General features: G+C 39.6%; 1 protein-coding gene and 1 long non-coding RNA gene across 4 annotated transcripts in view; one reads left to right on the forward strand and one right to left on the reverse strand.

Annotated features, from left to right (window-relative positions):
* Positions 1-471: 471 nt before the first annotated feature.
* On the reverse strand, positions 472-1,609 carry LOC122966332. Its single transcript, XR_006398368.1, has 3 exons — positions 1,353-1,609; positions 1,067-1,188; positions 472-511 (listed from the first exon to the last, which is right to left on the reverse strand). It is a non-coding gene; the product is annotated as an uncharacterized LOC122966332 (long non-coding RNA).
* Positions 1,610-1,767: 158 nt separating this feature from the next.
* The window catches only part of ap2a1 (adaptor related protein complex 2 subunit alpha 1), a 29,193-nt gene continuing 8,106 nt past the window's right edge, over positions 1,768-22,854 (forward strand). Inside the window, exons 1-16 of one of the 3 annotated variants that reach the window (XM_044330447.1) lie at positions 1,768-2,551; positions 7,320-7,531; positions 10,849-11,042; positions 11,179-11,308; positions 11,629-11,730; positions 12,237-12,496; positions 12,851-13,019; positions 13,278-13,415; positions 13,763-13,945; positions 14,646-14,743; positions 14,824-15,055; positions 16,858-17,046; positions 17,191-17,345; positions 19,417-19,479; positions 21,608-21,670; positions 22,703-22,785. In XM_044330447.1, coding sequence (XP_044186382.1) covers positions 2,485-2,551; positions 7,320-7,531; positions 10,849-11,042; positions 11,179-11,308; positions 11,629-11,730; positions 12,237-12,496; positions 12,851-13,019; positions 13,278-13,415; positions 13,763-13,945; positions 14,646-14,743; positions 14,824-15,055; positions 16,858-17,046; positions 17,191-17,345; positions 19,417-19,479; positions 21,608-21,670; positions 22,703-22,785 — 2,338 coding nt within the window. In that variant the 5' untranslated portion in view covers positions 1,768-2,484. The remainder of the gene's footprint in view (positions 2,552-7,319; positions 7,532-10,848; positions 11,043-11,178; positions 11,309-11,628; positions 11,731-12,236; positions 12,497-12,850; positions 13,020-13,277; positions 13,416-13,762; positions 13,946-14,645; positions 14,744-14,823; positions 15,056-16,857; positions 17,047-17,190; positions 17,346-19,416; positions 19,480-21,607; positions 21,671-22,702; positions 22,786-22,854) is intronic. The other 2 variants (XM_044330448.1, XM_044330449.1) reach the window with 2 other exon arrangements.

The following is a 22,854-nucleotide window of genomic DNA, read 5'->3' on the forward strand; positions in this document are numbered from 1 at the left end:
ATTAAATCTCCTAATCCTGTTTGTCCAATAAAATTGTTAAATATTCTCTCCAGACATGTTTTAACATGTATATAAAATACTTTACTTTAATTAATAATTTGTGTCTGAAATGTTTTTTCCACAAAAAAAAGTTAAATTATCTTATTAAAATTGTTAAAATTACATCTTCTCCTTCTCCCTCATTAAAAATTCCAGAATCTATAAATATGCAAATATATTTCATTTCAGAGGTTTAACTACTTTACAGTGAAGTAGGAAACATCTTCTGTCATGTCCATTCTCAGTGTTTGTGAGTTTCCAAATCACACTGGTATAAATTGAATATTGGACCAAGACTAGCTTCCAAACAAGTTGTGATGTCATAAAGCATGCTTGTAGGGTACACCCCTTAAAATTGGGTTTCCATAAGCACAGAGAAACTTATCACTTTCAGCAGATGAAAATGAAAACAGCCTTCCAGTATCAAACTCTGCACATACGTCATTCTGCAGAGTGAAGCTCAAACATCCAACTGTAGGAACAAGAAGAAAAACATATTTTTGAGTGGAGGGGGACTTTAAGGAGTGGAAACAGTCACATTTTTAATAACAATTTTTTTTCTTTCTCAGTCTTGGGAATGAACAGAAAAGATGAGATGTTGGAGATATTCTCTGGCATTGGATGTGAATGTCCCCCTTGATCTTTCTCTGGCTGCCCTCTTTTTTATTTCTTACTACATTTTTCTCAACTTTTTCTAAAATTATTCACAGATATTACATATACACACACACATATACACACACACATATATATATATATATATATATATATATATATATATATATATATGTGTGTAAGTCTTATTTGCATAGGACACATACAAAAACGTGGGAAGTGGTCATTAGTACCTGGAATTGAGCAAATTAAGAAGAGTGTTTCTGTTTACTATACATGTCTTCGATCTTTCCTCTCAAAAACACATTTTAAATAGCGTTGTTAAAAATGAACTATTTCAAAGTTTAGAATTCATGAACATATTATAAAACAGTTTGTATGTGCCACAACTACAAAATGGTATTTGTTATACCTACTACATCCATTTGACTTGAGTTTCATGATTTGAGTTTCATGCGCATGTTGCTGTTTTTGGAGTCCGACCGGGAACCATTTTTGGCCGGGGACACGACGTCACCGTCCGAGCAATGTTTGCTGGGATAGAACAAGAAAGAGAAATTATAGAACAGGATAACAAAATTATAATGGATTTATAATATATATATATGTCTGCCATGCATATATGTATGTAACCGTATGTCATGCAGACATGCACAGAAAAATCCGTCGTCAGTTCTTATGCAAACACGCCGACTGACCCAAACAAGGACGCATGTTCTCCTCCTTGGAAAGCATATGTGTTTAAGGACAAACAGACACGCAGAGATTTCCGCAACAGCTAATCACTGGTAGTGACGATGTATGTCAACAGGAAATGACCATCCACTGAGTCCAAAGCCAAAAGGTAGTGGAATTTGTGGCTTCTCCCGCCCCGTTGTCTTTAACAAGTGGTGCCCCTCACTTGTAGGCCAATATCTCTGTCTGTACTCAGACGTCGGGCGTTCACAGTAGATCACTACACAGCTGAACAGGCGGTTTTGGCCGCAGTGAGTTTGCGCTGATATCGTGGCAGCCCCACTGTAAGCTGGACACTGAACCAATCAGCACCAATCACCACCGGGCTGCACTCGACCGGAGGACAGGAGCGTACGCGTGCATGAGTGCGTCGCGCGATCACGCTGCTGGTGCTGCTGTCACGAGCCTGGAGAATTACAACGGACATACATTACACAGGACATCTTATTTACCAAATTTAGTGCGCGATAAAGAGAGCAGGATTACAATTCCATATCGCTGGTTGGCAATTAAGACTCTTTACTGAGTTATTTCGGTAAACCGGTGATGTATTGCAGTATTTGAATGATATTGCTAGCCAGCTAGCTAGCTAGCTGTTAAGCTAGCTTTACGCTGCGTGACTCGAAGTAACTTAACGTTGTATTCTCGGACGCTATCCTCATTAACACATCTGGTTACTTTCATCTTAGAGACATCCGAATAGTGGGTGGTTTTAACTTTGGTGAATTTTACTGTATATGTTGTGCGCGCCGCTTTTAATCCTAGCTAGATAAGGATTGAATGAAATAGCTTGCCATAGCCAGCGGAAACGAGCCAGTTAACAGGGATAACGTGAATTTACCGTGCTTCTCGTTGATCCACCGCCATCCAGCTAATCTAGCAAAAGCTATTTGACTTAGCCATCCACAAGCATACAGTGAGCTTAGTAACTAACGGTCAATCATAAAGTTTTAGCAAACGACAGGAACTGCTAAGTGGCTAAGCTACTACTACACGTCAAGTTGGCCATCTTCCACTCCAGTTCAGTGTGAGAAGCTGACCAACGTCAGTTCGTTTTTGCGGATAAGGCCGGAGTGAGGACAGAAACCTGCAAAAATGCCGGCTGTGTCGAAAGGAGATGGAATGCGCGGATTAGCCGTTTTCATTTCGGACATTAGAAATTGTAAGTGACATTTTTTTCATTCTGCTTACTAATTGGCGTCATTTAACCCTAATAACATCTTTTGACGTTACTCTTGCTGGTTGTACCATTTTACATGCTAATTAATGAAATTATGTGTGCTCCAAGGCAAAGAGAGGTAATCGCCTGCAAGTGTTTTATTTTTTTACTAGCCGCAAACTATTCAATAATGTTACAATTAATAGGTTACTACTTAGATGTTGCAACTGATATTAGCGTTTTACCATTACTTGCTGCAACAGGACCTTGGGTCTGATGCTTGGATGCAGAAAACGAGGCCTTTTGCTTTTGAATGTTGGCTGTCGCTTCGGTCAAACTAAAAAAAATACACAATTAGATCTACAGATGTATCATTTGGCAAACGGGGGTTTATTTCACATTTGAGAGACGGTGTTTGTGTCACCCGGCCCGCACACACCACTGTCCGCTTGACAGGAGAATAAAGGCAGAAAAGCTTAAATCTGACCCCTCTTCAGACTGGACCCCCTACCATAATCTACTAACAAGCAAAAATCAGTTGCATGCATATGAAATAAATAAGACCACAAAATGTATAGGTGAACTAATAAATTGTAAAATAATTCAGTAATTTATTAAAACGCATTATTAAGAAATATGTATTGGAATTTCTGTTCTTATTGGCCTGTTTTATTTTTTTTTTTAATTTCCTTAAGGCATTTTTTTTTCCAGGGACAAATTTTTTCATGTCAGTGTTCCAGTTTACCCATGTTACTGTCACAGGTTAATGAAAATGACTTAACAAGATGGTGCCATCTAGTTTTCACTGTCAGAAGGATTAGTTATTGAAATGTATGTATACTAGGTCAACAGTTAATGTTAGGTTTGCACTGGGAAATAGTTGACAGGCAATAATTATTTGATATATATGTGTTAGTATTAAAAAGCCAGGATATGAAAATGTTAACAGTAACTAGTGCTATGGGAATGTTCAAGTTGATTGTTTTAGCATACACTTGCAATATTGTAACATACATTGACATTAAAAAAAATTCTTAATCTCTAATATTGTAAAATTAATTTCAACCGCATTGGCCAGCCCTAGTTGCTGGAGATGGAGGTTTCGGTTTAGAACTATTAAGATAATGAATTCAATTAAATCGATAGGATATGCAAAACACTTAACTGAGAGATTCCAACCACTGAAATTGGGATGTGACCAGCTGATTTACATGAGAAGACTCTCCACTCTGTTTGATGTACATGAAATACTTGATATATGAAATTTTATATTGCAATACCATGCCTTAAAGCAATCCTGCTTATTTGCATCACTGTCCTCAATGACATAATACACCTTGAGAAAGGGTTTTGTTAAATGATACGGCAAAATCTGATGGTTTTATATGTATAAATTTATATAGTCTCATGGTGTATATTGCTATATTACCCAACCCTAAACAAAACAGCAATGAGAAACAATCTTTTTAGATTAGAGATTATTGGTCTTGGATCTTAGAGAATCCAGGTTTTTTGCCAACCTGGAATCAGAACCAAAATGGAACTGGCTATTGGAACCCATCCCTACATCTAGTTATTTATCTCTAAACAGTTCCTACTGTAGCTACCAAAATACATCCAACAATGACCTTGGCATTTCAAGAACAATGCACCTAGTAATTATTTAGCATTAGACTATAGTTGTGTTGTTTAGTAGCTGTAGAAATATAAAGTTAAACCAGTATGTTCACTTTTCAAGCCTTGTTGCTTGTTGGCTATTGCAGTATTTCAAACCATTTTTTTTCTCAGTTGCTGGCTATTACTGGAGATTTGGCTACATTAACAGTGATCTCCCAAAGCTCTCAGGCCCAAGAAATGTCAGACTGACAAGTGTCAGTTTATAAACCAGTAGCTATGTTTATCTTTTGTAAGCATAAAAAATTAGCCCTCACATGTGTATTCACCTGCCGGTGTGCTGAAAATGGTATTGAATATTGTAGGGCTGGGTGATATAGCCATAATAACATTTATTTTTTTCACAGCAAATTGCAAGAGTGAAACATATTTTTAAAGACATCATGCGCAAGGCAGTTGAGCAAGAATAATGAAATACCTGCACATCCTAGAAGGCTGTCAGCATTATGCAAAAAATACAGGTTACAGCTATTGACTGTCAGCACCAGATGCTTCAACTAAATGGAGCATGGGCATCCAGTTTAATAGTCAGTTTTAGCACAGATAGAATACAAAAGTCCTTACACTAATTCATCTGCTCCTGCTGTTTATTACTTGACAAGATATTAGCCTATTAGCCTTGACAAGATATCTGCAGATTGTTGACTATCTAGCATTAGCTTCCTGGCAGGTAGGGACAGTCTGAACAAAGTACAATCCACACACTGTTCAGTCGCCCACTAGCGCTTCAACTGTTGTAAAAACAAACCTGAGAGCGTAAATCAGTGTGCAGTCGTTGATGCTGATCTGTCAACATTGGAACCCACAGCAGTTGTGTGATATGTAGCATTACTTGCTAAGGGCTAGCGTTACATTGACTGACTACCAGCAAGTAAGGATCTCACCTCTGCAGGGGTGACAACTCAAGCCATGGCAACTGTCAGTTAGTGAGTTACCCAACATGTATATGTCCCATTAATGTCACGATCCATATCATCCTCACACGCTGCAGAAAATTCTGCTGGATAGATCGTTGGTATGTATCTTAGCTCTGTTGAAAACGATGTAAATTACATTTTGGCCATAATTAGCTAACAAATGATAGTAATTCACAGCAGGGCTGATAAATAGATACATGAAAATAGTGAGGATGCATCTGGTGCAACAAGTCCTCCAAATACATTGTTTAAAAATGCACTCAGAACAACATATGGGAGCATTTTTTAATCCAGCGACCCAACATCAGGACATCATTTGTGCTTTCCTAAACCGTTACACATCACTGTTAAAAAATGATGTTTTATGATGTGACAATGCTGTGGTTAAGGTCTGGTTAGGTTTAGCTAAAGACCATGGTTTGGCTTAAAATGATCACTTTGTTAAGGTTAGAGAAATGTAGTGTGGGTTAAAGTTATTACTTCCTTAAAGTTAGGCCACTTTAGTTGTCATGGCTACAATACTCATGGGGTTAAGGTTAGGGGACGATCATAGTTACTGTGTTTTTTAAAAAACTGCCTCGACTCATAGTTGGAAATGTGACACTTGCAGTTAGAAATAGGAAATGAACAGTGGTCTCCCCTTTTGGATTACGGCTCCCATCCACTTCACCTCCTTCAAATGAGAAAATTTGTCAGCTTATTTAGACATCATCTCAACTGCGCCACTGCTCTGGGTTATAATTACTACAGCCGCTGGATGGCGTCTGTCACTCAAATGTAATATATCACTTTTCTTGGGAGGACAGTCTTGACTGGCAATAAATGCTGATACCTTTAGTGGTAATTGTGACAAAAACAAAACCGGTAATGAGAGGTTTGTGTTACTAAGTTTTATCTAGCAGAGACGGAGATAACACTAACTCTTACATTAACGTATTTTATAGCAGTCATCCTCCCAATGTTGCTATACTGAATGGCAGCAACAGTCATGATAAAAGAAAAATGTAGTTAATCTCCGCATGAAACTGCCACTTCAAATCACTGCAGAGCAGAAGCCAATGTTGGAAGCTACATTACCAGTGGAGTAAAGCAGACAGTATGTCAGAGTTACTTCTCTCCACTTTATTGTTGTTGGACCATGAAGGGTTTTTGGATATACCATGATGGGTGTCTTTTTTTGTTCTGCAGACGTCCTGTTGATCATACTTATTTCTTCTTACTTGTAATGCTCAATGCCCCGATGGATGGTGGCTCTTGTACTTCCCCTGTCATGGTTGTTGTGGTCATTTACCTTCTTGTTCAATTTCAGTTTTATGGTGGCTGGCAAACAATGCAGTGACTCACTACTGCCACCCGCTGCTACAGAGTGTCGTTTTTGTTTTTAAGGCGGAACCTTTGTTCACAATTTGTCGCTTGGGGACACAGATATGACGGTATTCTCAGCCAGCACATCCGGAAAGTGGTTGTCCCCCACCACTTTAGCAAGCCCCCAGGAACAGCGCCAGGCTTTGAAGCCAATTTGACATAGTGGCCAGACCATATAATTACAATGTCATGTGACACTGTGGGGCCCAAAAAGACTTTTCCCCATAGGTTTATATTGTGAAAGAGACGGCTGTTAATCAGTGGATACATTTTTTTATGAAATGACTCGTTTCACTATCTGAATTTGATCCATTTAGTCCGATCACATTTGGAAAGTCTAGAAGAGCTGCATGATTGAATTGAATTGAATCGCCTCTGACGCTGTATCCAGTAGGGCTACTCGATTATGGCAAAAATCACAATCATGATTATTTTTGGCAATATTGAGATCACTATTATTTAACAAGATTACTCATTGACTTTGGAAACATCATACATGTATTGAACTTGCCTTTTTAACAGGATAACCTTGAACTTAAATATAATTCAACTGAAAAACAAAAAACTAATGTGAAAAAATGATGTGTATATATAAATATATGTGTATACGTGTGTGTATACATTTTATATATATATATATATATATATATATATATATATATATATATATATATATATATATATATATATATATATATATATATATATATATATATATATATATATATATATATATTCGTCTCACAGCCGGCTGTACATTGAGACCATGTCCATATAATAAATGCTGACATCATACCACTTCCTTACCCTATCAGGTAAAAGCAAGGAAGCTGAGATCAAACGGATCAATAAAGAGCTGGCCAACATTCGCTCCAAGTTTAAAGGGGACAAGGCTCTGGATGGATACAGCAAGAAGAAGTATGTCTGCAAGCTGCTCTTCATCTTCCTGCTTGGGCATGACATTGACTTTGGACACATGGAGGCAGTCAACCTGCTGAGCTCCAACAAGTACACAGAGAAACAGATTGTAAGTCTCTAGTGTGTGTGTGTGTGTGTGTGTGTGTGTGTGTGTGTGTGTGTGTTGACAGCATTTATGGATGAAGTTTTGTCTGTTTGATATACTGTATACTATACACTATGTTTAGTTGGTTATTGTTTCTTGTCCTCCCTAGTAGGGCTTGGTTTTATTTGAAAATGTTCAAAACTGGTTCAGAATTGGTGCCAGTGTCAAACCAGTACATTTTATTTCAGTGCCAGATGTCAAATTAACAATATTGCATGTTTGCATAAAATCATTATTAAACATTTTCCAAACAGAAACCTATTTAATCTTATTTAACCTTTTGAAGACTATTATTTTAACAAATAGATGAAGCCATCAATGGGGCTGAAGAATCTGACTGTACCAAAAGTTGGTACTCAACAGGCTCCAGTTTGGCTGGTACTCTTATTGAGCCCTAGTCCTAAATTATGTGACTATATTGAAGCTGTTGTAAGAACAGCATACTGCACACTCTACTCCTGCCCTGGTAAACCTAACCAGAGCCAAGGTTTCTGACTGTCGGTGTTGACAGAACTGGAGATCAATGACCTGTGTGTCATAATCCACATAATGACCAGAATCACAAACCCCTAAAATATTATGCTAGGTATCTGCTAGTAGCCACCGCTGTTTTAATACTTAAGTAACCTACCTAACACAGACTGGGTTTCAACCATTGGTTCATTTTCAGGTTCACCTTCCTGCCCATGAAGTTTGATGTCTGTGTGCATGCAAGCACAAGATTTTTTTTAATCATAACAACCACTGACATAAAATATTCTTTTAAAAAAGTCAAATTTCTCCTATAATCCTTTTTAGTATCCATTATAACCGTTCTGTGGTTATCCGGCACAGTTGGTAACTTGAGTTTTGATCACATTAATTTGCTGGTGGTTAGTGTGACCCACAAGCTGCTAGATGTGGTAAGGAAAACAGAGACATGAAAATACAGTGCAGGCCACAATTATTTAGGCAGTGTCTCATTTTCTGTCTTTTTCACTCCAACAAATTTGATTTAAAATTAAAAACATCAACTCATCGATTAATCAGCTAATAATTGAATCTTTAGAATAAACAGCAAAAACAGGGTGAACTTGGCCATAAGTGGAAAATACCATTTTCTCAGCTAATGTGAGTATTTGAGAAATCCTTGCTTCTATAGATAAATGCATGAATTATTAAAATTTCACCAAAAAATGACCAGAATGTGTCTCTTTGAATGTAATTTTGAAAGAGATTGAATCCGTTTTATGCTGTAGATGTAAAAGCAGAATAGATACCAAAGCCACGGTGGATATTTCCAGATTCAATGTGGTTGACAACCGTTTTCTCAGGAACAGGAAATGTTGAGTAAGCAGAATAATGTTGAGTCAGGATCTCTGTTCCAAGTGGTTTGAGAGTTGCCTGCGATATCACTAAAAACTACTCTCTAGGCAAATTTCTTCAGAGTCTATGCCTTGTAATGTCAATGCTGCTGATTACGTGGAGGAGCTTACATGCTTTAGAATGGCGACCATAAACCAAATATACTGATAACAGTGAGAGCTTTTGAAAAGTTTGACCCCGTGGTTGTTTGATAGACCCAGTAAAAACATTAGTCCTTACCTCTTTCATTTTAAGACATGCAGTACATGTCATGTTAAGTAGAGCTGGCACTGGCAGCCGCCAAGCCCAGACAGAAGCTGCTATCTGTCACTTTACATATTCCAGAGCTGACCACTCCCTGTGTCTGTTGGTGATCTCCATCCAACTTATTGTCTGACTGCTAAGAACTATTGGCCTGCACCAGTTTGGGCTGGTTGATTTGAGGAGAATAGCTAAGGTGTACATTACAGGCTTATTGCATAGTCAGTACACGTCTTAGCTAGCATATTTTCAGAAAAAGTTAGGTTCCTTAGAATTCCCATCCATTGGTATGTCAGTTGAACTATACATGTTCTGGTCAGTGTCTATGAAAAGAAGTTTTGTGCAATTTTAAATTATTTGCCTTTACGTCCACAAGCATGAAGCATGTTTATGCGATATTGATAGTGTGTTAAACTGATTTTGTCACTTTTCTTGTTTTTACTATTTCTTACAGGATAAATATATTTAGCTGTCTTCCCACAGTGGTTCCCATTATGCATAGGGTGATGTAAGCAGGAAATACACACTCAGTTGTCACTTTATTAGGTCCACCTAGCTGAAACTAATGCACTTGGGCACACCCTTGTGAACCACACCAGGTACCTTTGTTGCATCTCTGTCTCCCTCATTTCCTATCATCTATCTGTTGTCTGTAATAATGGCTTAAAATGCCCAAAATACTTTCAATATTTGTATCTTATTTTACTATTAAGGTTTCAGTGTCATAAAATTCAAGCTGTTTTTATAGGAAAGGTGCACTAACTGAATGAAAGCACTGAAATGTACTGTGTCTTATATCAAAAGATCAGAGTCACCACCTTAAAGAATAAAGAAAATTATTCTTAGCAACAGACGTAATACTTCATGACTCTGCAGTGTGAAATTGGTAATGTTTTGGTGCCATCTAGTGGTGGATTTAGCCTCACACAGATCCAGTCAGTATGAGCACATGATGTGTGGACTTAGGAATCGTAAGTAGTATGTTTGCAGATGGTGAGAGTAGTTGACGGGGGTTGATGGTGGTGTAAGCCTACCCCCTTAATATAGTCTGTGGGCCATACAGTCAAAGCACAAAATTGAATGAATACTTGTGTCAACTCCTGTCTTTAACATTGGAACCTTCATGAAGGTAGGATTTATTGCTGGGCTTTTGTATTAGACTGCATTTATTTTAGCTAGGCGGACCTAATAAACTGGCAGCTGATTGTGTATTATCATGAACAATATGATATTGCACTAGGGCTTTCATCATCGATTAATCTGCTGATCATTTCCTCAAGTAATCAATGAATCGTTTTGTCTATAAAATTGAAGAAAATAATGAAACAAGACAATGTGCAGTTTCCCAGAGTCAAAGGTGACATCTTCAGATGCCTTGTTTTATCTGATCAACAGTCCAAAATACAAAGATATTCACTTTACAATCACGTATGACAAAGAAAAGTATGGAATTCTCACATTTGAGAAGTTGAAAGCTTAGAAAAATGACGAAAACGATTAATTGATTATCAAAATAGTTGCAGATTAATTTTCAATTAATTGACTTATCGTTGCAGCTCTATATGGCAACACTTAACACTACTGTACGCTGTGTATATATATATATATATATGTATAGCCCCCGTCCCCTGTTTTTAAACCTCATTGGTCGCCTCTCTCCATCTCCATTACTCCAGGGCTACCTGTTCATCTCAGTGCTGGTAAACAGCAACAGCGAGCTGATCCGTCTGATCAACAACGCCATCAAGAATGACTTGTCAAGCCGTAACCCCACCTTCATGTGCCTGGCGCTTCACTGTATCGCCAATGTGGGCAGTCGTGAGATGGCTGAGGCTTTCGCCAGTGAAATCCCCCGGATCCTGGTTGCTGGGTGAGTGTGACTTCTGCTTTGAAGGGTTGAAGAAAAAGTCACCCTCAATTGTTCTGTTTTTGTTTTTATACGTTTTTCTTTGATCATCACTGTGAATTCACTGAACTGTTGGTAATGTACATGTGATGTACCACAGTGATACGATGGACAGTGTGAAACAGTCAGCTGCCCTGTGTCTGCTGCGACTCTATAAGACCTCTCCTGACTTGGTGCTGATGGGTGAGTGGACGTCCCGCGTGGTGCACCTGCTCAACGACCAACACATGGTGAGAGCATAATCCAGACCCTCAGACACCAGGAATATAGTTACATGATGCAACCTTGTTGTTGTCATTTTTTCTGCCTGCATCTTAAATTGGGTTTTTATAATGGTTATAATGGTTTTGTATGATTTCTCTTAGAAAGACCTGCATGGATTGGCTAACATATTTGCACTGTGTAGAAATACAAACAAACATTCAACATGTTTTTGAATTGTTGAAACTAGTTGAACTGTGATATCACTGAGAGTATTCATTTTCTTGTGTGTGTGTGTGTGTGTGTCATGTCGTTCGTGTGTGTGTGTGTGTGTGTGTCTGTGGTTTAGGGTGTCGTGACAGCAGCCATCTCTCTCATCACCTGTCTGAGCCAGAAGAATCCAGATGAGTTTAAGACCTGTGTTTCCCTGGCTGTGTCTCGACTCAGCAGGGTGAGTTGTACATGTGTGTCATGAACAATCGTAAACAGATCTTTAAATAGTTCTTGTGGAAATATTGTGGAATTTAATCATTGATCAGTTGTCTTAAAGTTTATTCCTGTTGATCAGAGTATGTTCATTGTTTATGTCTTCTCTTCACTGAATTGTGCGTTGACTGCTCAGGGCCATAGTTGTTGTTTTTTTTATAGTTTCACAGAGTGTTTCGATTGTCTGGCCTTACTCTGACAGCTTGCAGTCTTGTCATTTAAAAATGTTTTCTAAAGCAACATAATCTTTGACCCTGCTTTTAATCAGAGTGTATCAAGTTCAGTTTGCAATGTTCAAGTTGTAATGTCAGTGCACTTTAGTGCTGTTCACTAAACGCCTTTTGAAACAATTAATTTTCAAGCCAAATACAAATGGGCCTGTAGTTCAACTGGATGAAAACATGACTTCACTTACACGGTGCTGATACTGCTCATTTCTGAGCTAATGACAAATTTCTGTTGATTCTCCAGATCGTGTCATCGGCCTCCACTGACCTGCAGGATTACACCTACTACTTTGTCCCGGCACCATGGCTCTCCTGCAAGTTGCTGCGCTTGCTGCAGTGCTACCCTCCACCAGAGGATGGTGCTGTCAAAGGCCGTCTGGTAGAGTGTCTGGAGACCATCCTCAATAAGGCCCAGGAGCCACCCAAGTCCAAGAAGGTGCAGCACTCCAATGCAAAGAACGCTATCTTGTTTGAGGCTATCTCACTCATCATTCACTATGACAGGTGAGCATTCTGAGCAACATGACTAATGCAACATAACAAAATATACAGAAAGTCAAGCAGCTGACACACTGTGAAAAAGGATATTATTTCATCCAGTAACTCAACAGTGTAGCATCTTCAGTGTATCCACTGGAACTTGAGATGACTGGAGGTATTAAAATATTCAAAGATTACAGGATTACATGTGGGTCTAATCTCAGAAGAAGTTAGCATTGTAATTTAAGAAAAAAATGACAGTTTTACAACCATTTATTTTAATTTAGGATAGGTATTGTTATCGGGATATGAAATGACTGATATTGGTTATGACATTTTGGTCATATCGCCCAGTGATGTAAGTTTTCTGTTCCACAGTGAGCCAAACCTGCTGGTGCGAGCATGTAACCAGCTGGGCCAGTTCTTGCAACACAGAGAGACTAACCTGCGCTACTTGGCTCTGGAGAGCATGTGTACTCTGGCCAGCTCTGAGTTTTCCCATGAAGCCGTCAAGACACACATTGAGACTGTCATCAACGCCCTCAAGGTGGTACCACACACTTTGACAGTCACTCAGCAAGACATTATGCCTGACTGATGTTTTGATTAAATCATAAAATGATGAAATGTGACAGATGTATGCCAATTGACACAATCCTGCCAACCTCTATTACCCAATCACCACATGTTCATTTCACATTTTCACAACAACACACCTTAGCTTTACAAAGGATTCAAAATAACTGTGGTTTACTGTGCTGGACAGTAGCTGAGTGTCACTGACTGTCTCTCTGTGCCTTTGCAGACTGAGAGGGATGTGAGTGTTCGACAGAGGGCAGCTGATCTGCTGTATGCCATGTGTGATCGCAGTAATGCCAAGCAGATCGTAGCTGAGATGCTCAGCTATCTTGAGACGGCAGACTACTCCATCAGAGAGGAGATGGTGGGTGTGAGAGAGTGTGTCGAAAAAGATTTTGTGCCATGCTATATTCTTTTTTTTTTTCTCTCTCTAGTTACGTACATGTGACTGGCTATATTTCTGCTTATATGTAAAGTGAGAAATGGTGAAGATGGTTTGTTTCCTCCACCTGCATTGAAGTATTGCATTCATCAACATCAGAAATGAGCCAGCAGTCTTTTTTTTTTATTTATGTATTTACACTGACAAACAAAAAGATTAACCAAATGTTAAGTCATTAGTGTCCAAAATGAATAGAAACTGATTTATTTTGGACAAATCAAAATAATGTACCAACTGATTGAGCTATTAGTTGTGCCTTTGTTCCATAGGTGCTGAAAGTGGCCATCCTTGCAGAGAAGTATGCTGTGGATTACTCCTGGTACGTGGACACCATTCTCAACCTCATCCGCATTGCTGGGGATTACGTCAGCGAAGAGGTGTGGTATCGCGTCATTCAGATCGTCATCAACCGAGATGATGTGCAGGGCTACGCTGCCAAGACCGTCTTTGAGGTACCACTATATGAAATCTTCAAATGTTGTTTTTGGCAGCAGCAGTAGATTGATTATTTAGCTGATTGGGTTTGATAGAATGTGATCAAATGACAATATTTTTTTGCTAGCGACTAAAAAGTCCTGTATATCTATCTATGAAATATCAAAAACTGTCAAGTTCTGAAAGCTGACGTGGATTTTTTTGTTTGTTTGTTTTATGTTGTATTTTATTTAGACAAAGTTCTTGTATGGCTACTTGTATTAAAAACATTTAGAGTTTGAGAACTTTGGCTTTTTTGTCAAATAAAAAAAGGTTATATTTCACACAGCAAGTTATAGAAAAATAGAAGTTTTGGTATCGGGCCCAACTTTTTGTTGACATACTTGGTACTATTTTTATGGTTTTGGGGATCATTCTTACTGTGTGTGGTTATTTTTAACCCACTGTCGTCATATGTGAGATCTGGGCACACGCTGACTCTTTGGACACAGCTTTTCAACAGAGTGCCAGAGTGACAACCATATAAATGAGCACAGATTTTAAACAAGAGGAGCTTTAGTGTAGGAGCTTTAAAACCTCATCTCTCTGAATAATTGCTCATTATGTCATGTGTTCAACTCAGACATTGAATTTCTTAGGAAATAAGGGGAGATTAAATATGTCTTCAGCACTGTTGTAGTTGGGAAAACAGTAAGTTTGAATCACTGTCTCTTCCAGGCCTTGCAGGCCCCTGCCTGCCATGAGAACATGGTGAAAGTTGGAGGCTACATTCTGGGAGAGTTTGGTAACCTCATTGCTGGTGACCCACGCTCCAGGTATGTTGGTTTTTTAGCTGCCAAGGCACAAAGCTGACAGCTGAAATGATGAATACTAACTTTGCTGTTCTGTTATCCAGCCCCCTGGTCCAGTTCAACCTTCTCCACTCCAAGTTCCATCTGTGCTCTGTGCCGACTCGTGCCCTGCTGTTGTCGGCCTATATCAAGTTTATCAACCTGTTCCCAGAGACCAAGGCCACCATCCAAGAGGTGCTGCGTTGTGACAGCCAGATCCGCAACTCAGACGTGGAGCTGCAGCAACGTGCTGTCGAGTATCTGAAGCTTTCATCCATCGCTAGCACCGATGTCCTGGTTAGTTCTCTTTGAAGAAATCATTGAAAGTCCTGTTCAGAAGTTTACTGTAGTGGATTGTTGTATGGTACTGGTATACGGTGAGCTTACAGACACAGAGAGTGGGACTGAGAAAATAAGCCAACCAAGAGCAATGGCAGGGAAGCACATACAACAGGCCAAAAGCTAGTGATCAGACAGTATGCAAATACAGTTGCAATCATTAACCTGTAAATCTGCGTATACATGCAGCAGCTCTACCACCAACCTTATTTTGGAAGTGTGGATTACTGATATATTTAAACCGGAGAACGCTGCTTCCTGAATCCTTCCTAGATTTTTGTGAGTTTAACAAATACTCAAATGTTAAACAGTGGAAACCGACTGATTTAGACTCTTGTTATGTGCATGCACACTTGTAAAAAGCAGATTAGAAACCTGGTTATGCATATACCTGGCAGGGAAATCAGGTTTCTCATCACACTGATATACAGTAAGCAGTTTTCTGGATAAGAAATCAGCTTACGTAGTTATGCAGTGTAGACACAAGGATCTGGCGTACAGTTGACAATGAAGAAGGACATGATGAAATCAGGGAGCTGTTCCCAGATGTTACTTGATTAACATTAAGTAAACAATTGTCATTGGCACTGGTTAACATGTATTCTTCATCATTCATCATAATGACCAAATTCAACTCACGTCCAGTAATGAATGATAACATAACATTTGCGAGGAGCACTGGTATGCATTGTTATAAATCTGAATCACACCGTCTCCAAAAATAGTCACAGTCTGGAGCTCTGAAGTAGAGGACTGCTTTGGGATTCGGATCCCATGGGTTCTGCGGGACCCATCACAAACTGGTTTTAACTGTGCTGTGGGTGGGAGTGGGCGGTCAAAAAATAAACTACGGGTCCCAAGATTTAGACAGCGCTGCAGGCCGACTCTCACAGAGCCAGGCTGAGTGCTCAGTATGCTGCAACCTGCCGACTTCACCTGAAACTCCAAACAATGCAAGCATATTGCATTATGCGAAACTGCCGGTTGTTACTACTTTTGCACTCTTTTAGGAGGCAACAGAGGAGTTTGTAATGCATCAAGTTGCGTGCCATCATCATTAGGAGCGCTACTCCTGATCAGTGCATTAAAAGACACGGGGAAACAAGCAAAATAAAACAACCTCAGCAAAACAAACCACAGCTAACAACACATGTAATGTTGGCGTAGAACATGCTTACTTATTGCACTAGAAGAACTAGCCAATTATTACACTGGTATGAATGTAATTATGTACTAGAACATAATTTTGCTACATTATTACTGACAGCTGTGCATCTTTTTATCAATACTACACAGTAAAATCATGTGTTTTCCATGCTGGACGGGAGAAGACACAAAATCGATGCAATTCTTTCTATCATGCGGGCGTGAATGGTCAGCGTGAATGTTTGCGGGTGTGGGCGGGAGTGGACACACACACTGAAGGAGCAGGCAGTAATGGTCAGGAATTCAGCAGGAGGGGGATTAAGAAAACAGTCCCACGCAGGGTCTGCCCTGGAGTACTGTTCATGCTGAACATGTGGTCCATCTGTGCTGCTTTATCTACGGTGATTTTTCAGTTTCAATTTTCAATTTCAGTTTTATTTATATAGTGCCAAGTCATAACAAAAGTTTTCTCTGGGCATTTTTCACATAGAGCAGATCAAGACCATACTCTTTAATTTACAGAGATCCAACAATTCCCTCATGAGCAGCATTCTAGCAGCGATGTGTCCTTCAGTTGAAAACACACAGTATAAATGTCCTCTCTGTTCCCTCAGGCCACTGTTCTAGAGGAGATGCCTCCTTTCCCAGAGAGGGAGTCATCAATCCTGGCTAAGCTGAAGAAGAAGAAGGGGCCTGGTGCTGTGTCTGTGACGGAGCTTGAAGACAGCAAAAGGGAGGGTGGGGAGCTCAACGGAGGAGGAGACCGGGGGCCAGACACATCAGCCATGGCTGCCTCCAATGCTGTAAGCAGACTTTCTGCAGGCCTGCATATATTCACAAATAAACATAAGTGCTGGGTTACTTTCACTTGTCTTTATGCATATCAGCAGCTGTAACAAAAGTACTACATTTCAGTGGCCTTACTGCAAGTGTCCTTTGTTTTCCAGTCGACCCCGTCACCATCAGCAGACCTCCTCGGGATCCGTTCCGCCGCTCCCATCGGTGCTGCTCCTCCCAGTGCTGGCAGCCTGTTGGTGGATGTGTTCTCTGAGGCAGGGCCTGCCGCACCTTCAGCGGCTGTGAATGACGACGGCTTCCTAAGGTGAAAAGTCAACTTGATGAGCAGATGTAGACTCCACCATAAGCCAAAGTCCAGTATGAGCTGCAATAAAGCTCCCTGATCATGCAGTCTGCCAGAGGAAACAGACCGTGTCTGCTTGAGACAGCAGTACTGTAGAGATTAAATAAGACTTTTGCGAAATCACACTTGCAAGTTCTATCTCAAAATGCTGAATCTTTAAAATGAGGAGAGTAAAGAGAAAGATGATGTAAACAAAGTAAATAAATCAAACAATCTTGGCTCTTAAGTACAAACATAAAAAGTGCAACTAGTCATGTGACTTTGTTGATCAGTTGGACAACATTTCTGCTGTAGTGCTGCCTATGCTCAGTGCATTTACATTTGCATTGAAGTAACCAGGTTAGTGATAGAAGACGCTGTGGAAACAGTTATTGAGATTTATGCAACCTATTTTGTGTTAGTTGTGGTTTTAGTCCAACTTTCGATGGAATGATTATAAATAGAAGGATGCATCGCTCCTTGTAATAATCTCTCCTTTCATCCAGACAGTCAGAAGCTGATTAGAAACTTGGTTACGTGAATACATGGCAGAGAGAGAGAGACAGTCTCCCAGAGAAACCAGGTGTCTCTAATCCACTACACCGATTATGGAAACCAGGTTTCTCGTTTACGTGAAAGCTGACTGTAACCTGATTACTTAAGTGCATGTAAATGCACTGACTGTTCAAACAGTGGCTCTCATACTGGACTAGGCAAAACTGGTCTTTTAGCTTTTATTAGGAAGCACCCTGAATTTGTCATGTACAGTTGTTTCCTGTCTTAAACTGTTAATGTAATTAATTGTGGTGCTTGTGGTGTGTGTGTGCTGCTAGACTACTATGCAACTAGTTGTGATGTGTCCGTGTTGGTTGTCGCTCTGTCTTTCTTTGCTCTATCTTTGTCTAATATGGACCTGTCAACCTGGAGGCAATTGCATTCTTTTAAACTATGATAGGCGTTAAAAGTTCAAAAACCTCTTATTTGAATATGTCCCTCCCTCCTCTCTTTATGTCTGTAAAAGACGTGCTTGTGCACAAACATGTTTTGAAACTCATAGTTTAGGTGAATATTTGGGTTAGTGTTTAATCTGTTAGGTTGATAATCAGACGTATTTTGCAATAATTAGCACATTAGGTTCAATAGGTAATGCCAAAGCAAGACTAAAGACTTCTGATGCTGCCAACCAGGAGGGAATCCAACATCAGTGTTACAGAAATGTCATTACTTTTTTCTTTAAGTAGTGTTTGTGAGAACAATTTCAAATTCAGTGGTGGCACTAGTTACTAGTTCCAGTTAAGTTCCTTTACTCCAACATTTTAGGAGTTGGACTTGTTTGCTGACTTTCCTAGATGTTAGGGTTAATATCAGAGTCGTCTCTATGTTGGTAGAGTGGAGGCTGCTATCTTCTCAATAAGAGAAGGGAAATGTACATGTTGTGTCTTCTTCGCTGGCTAGCTTGCCATTGCAAGAAGAGTCATCTCAGTTTTGTTCATGGTTGGGAGAGTGTGGGGAAACTCCACTCTGAGGAAGTGGTAAAGTTTTGTTAAAATCATTAGTGCAAGGTGACACTTTGAATTCTTTTTTTGTTGAAGGTAAGCAAGAAGAAGGATTTACATAACTTCCATAATTTGGCCTTTAACTTCACCTTTACTTTCACAGCTGCATTTTTAGAGTCAAACAAAATAAGTGAATTGTAAACGTAGTTAGGTGATACCATCCTAACAGTGCTGTCAGCACAGGAAGTTATCAGGGACTCTAGTGATTTGGATGACAGTGTGTGTTGGCTCTGCACAGGCTGTTCAGGTCTATGGCACTGTGAAGTGGCTGCTATGAAAACAGAGGGATATTGTAGACTTTTCTCCATGGTTTGCAGGTCTGCTATACTTGTCTTTATATCTTGCTGTGTATGTGACTGTCTTTCGTCTTTTTCTCTCCTTCCCTTCTCTCCATCTCCCTGTGTGCGTGTGTGTGTGTGTGTGTGCGTGCGTGTGTGTGTGTTTTGGTTTGAATGTGTGTCTGTCTGCTGTCCTCTACCGTGATTGGACATTGACAGAGATCTGGAACAGCCCACCGAGACCTCTGACTCCCTATTGGTGGAGGGTTCTGGTGACTCGGAGTAAGGGCCCAGTAGTAAACTACAGAAGTAGCTAGAAAATACAAATATGGCACCTCTACATTGTTTTTCTTTCTTTAATATAACATGTTATTAGTAATATAAACTATTGTGAGTGGGTAGTGTGATACACACGAGCCATTTAGTTTTACATAAAAGCAGCTGAATTTCTCTACATGTACTTTGATGCCTTTTAACATTTTTCCGAACTGAAACCAGAACACAATCAGCTGTTCTGCCCCCCATTACCAACAGATTAATTCAATACAGTAGAACAGGCAGCGCTTTCCACTGAAAAAACATTCATCAAAACATTTCATCCAGATCCAAGAGTGCCTTAATAGTCTGTAGCCCGGTACTCACAGAGAAACCAAATCTAAAACCTGTATTCTAATTGTAATGTATCATTTGGTAAGAGGAAATGGGTGTGCTTCTCCTGTACTGAGGTTCAGTTGGGTGCTCTGCCTCAAAAACAGAAATGTCTGCATTCCCAAGAACAAAGTCAGGAAGCCACTCCAGAGGACAAAAACAGCACATTTTGTACATTTATTTGCAAACAATATGCTGACAAATCAGCTGATGTGGTTCAGCATGAAGCCTACATCAGAGCATTTAGAACAGCAATAAGCTCTTTTCAAAAGGATACATCATGTGATCACCAATCAACCAATCAATTACACCTGTTCTCGAATGTAACAGGATCACAAAATTAGAATATCAATTTTTCCTTGTGTTGTATCTTATTACTGGAGTGATATACAGTCTCCTCAAGGTGCATAAATGATTTATGTCAATGAAATTATTAATATATTAAAATCATCCTGTTTCCACTTTTAGATGACAATAGCTTATATATCAGAATTTCCATACTGAAATGTGACAGCAATTAACCAGCAGCCTGTTCAGTGTCCTCACAGCCTGACAGTTCAGTAGTGATACAGGGAGGGACGCTCTGCTTTCACTACATCACAACCTCTTGTGCACAGAGACGAAAGCACACCTGGTGCAGCAGTATAGATTCATTTAGATCAATTCTACAGATCTACACATTCACCAACTTTTTATTTTGTTACAGACGTACTTTGTGGTAGTGGTGCAACAGGTATGCAGGCTGTATACAGGATTCACAATCAGGATGCACATGGTTGTGCCAATAACATACAGCAGTGCAGAGATAGGACCAAACGATCATGAAACATGTGCACAAGTAAGAGAATGTACTCAGACACAAGAGGGCTAAGCCATAAAAAAAAACAAAAGAAAATCCACCATCATAACATCATCCTGAGTTATTGACTATTAACTCTACTTATGATAGGACATTACACACACACACATATGAAATGGTAACCACTCAGTAAATCTCAATGCTGTACTGCAGCTGTTGTAAAGCAAATGCTGTGAACACAAACACACACACACACACACACACACACACATGTGCACATGCTTTTTGCATAAAAAATGTTCATGGCATCAAGCTTTATATGTAGACTATGTATATGCTTTTAAATATGTGAACAGTGTCTGAAGTAGAGTGCAGTTTGTATGTATTTGGAAAGTGAATCATTTCTCTTATTTCGGCCCTGTACTCCAGCACATAGGATTTCAAAGGAAGCAGTGAGTGCTGACTTTACACCATACATGCTTTTAGGATCGTTAGCATCCTTGTATGAATTGTGGCCCGTTTTATATGTTGTCTCAATTTTTGAACAGTGCAGTTGGACGACAGTGTTCACCTAGTGTGGATATTAAAAGTCTGCACTTAACCCTAATAGCCATTGTTTCATTTCTTATTCAATGTGCTTGAGTATACAACCAAAACAACAGACATTGTCCAAATACATACTTACTGCACATGCTTGTCATTGTGTGATGATCATTTTTGTACAAACTGGAGTTGGATGCTTTTTACTAACCGCCTCTGCTTTTTATCCTTTTTTTCTTCTTCTCTTGTGTTCCTCTTAACCAATCTTCATCATACTGTGTACCTTGTGTTGAACGGTTGGCTTTCCATCCCCCCATTTCTGCTCTATTCATTCTTTTCTCACCCTGTTGCCTATTTTGTGTCCATCCCTCCTCTGTCCTGTGGGCTGTTTCTTCATCCCTGCGCTGTCCTGTGGTCTCTCAGCTCTGCTCCTCCCTCTGAGGATCCTGCTCCCCCTCTGTCTGAGGCAGACGAACTTCTTAACAAGTAAGGTCTTTCTCCGCGTGTAAGCTTTGTCATAAGTTTTCCTGCTGGCAGCTCTGCTTGCTGTAGGAAGGGTTTGACTTCTTGTCAAAGAATTAAGATAAGCACTTAACTGGGGAAAAAGCCTGGTTTGAGTTTTAGAAAGCTTTCGCATTAGAGACGCTGCAAAATCCACAACTTTGACATTGAGCTCTAAAATAATGAATATTCCTCTATATGCTCAGTTAAAACTGATTGATTAGTGACTTATTACATCTTGATAAATGTAGTTGCATTTGATGATTGTGTTCTCCTCAACCTTCAAGTCAATCTATAGCTTTGTGTCTCCTGTCTACACAGAAATCATCCACTCCTGCCTACAAACTGTAAACCAGGATATACTATATATAACAACATCAAGGCTAAAGTCTTTTTCTCAGTGGTTGAATATGCTTGTTGATGCTTGTTTAGCCTTGAATATTATGCAACTGGTCTTTCATAACTGTCTGCGTATATGGGGTCATGGATAAAATGGCCATGACTTGAGCTAAAGCCTCCTGACGCTCCTCAGACATAACCACTTCACCTCTTTCCACAGCAGATTTGTCAATGGAGCTGTAATGGAAGCAAAGTTGGGAATAAAATATTGGTAAAGCCCACATATACCTAAACTGTATGAGCTGTGTTGGGCTCAGGGAACAGGAAAGTCACCAATATCTTGGACAGGTGCTCTAGGGAGCACAGCCGCACAGCCCATCTGATGTCCCAATACAAATACAAACGCCATTGTGATAATGTTCCACTAGCTGACACACAAAACCCTTAGACAGCCACATACAGTACTCGACCCTGATTTACAAATCACATAATCATCACAGATCGGACAGGAACAAACAATATTTATTCTGTATTTTATTTATTGATTCATTCATATTCTTATTTGATGTTTTTTTTTCTTGTTTTGGTGTTCAGTTGTTTTTCTAGATATGATAGAATAGCCATTTTGAAAGTGATGTTTCAATGTTAACGAACGCTTTAATTGCCTTCATCCTACAGGTTTGTGTGCAAGAACAACGGGGTTCTGTTTGAGAATCAGCTGCTACAGATTGGCATCAAGTCAGAGTATCGTCAGAATCTGGGTGAGTTGTCTTCACAGAAGAATCCCAGTGGACTCTGTCTGACAGCTTTTTATTGGCATGTGCATATTT

The sequence above is a fragment of the Thunnus albacares genome, chromosome 17 (assembly GCF_914725855.1).
Source record: "Thunnus albacares chromosome 17, fThuAlb1.1, whole genome shotgun sequence".
Taxonomy (NCBI): domain Eukaryota; kingdom Metazoa; phylum Chordata; class Actinopteri; order Scombriformes; family Scombridae; genus Thunnus; species Thunnus albacares.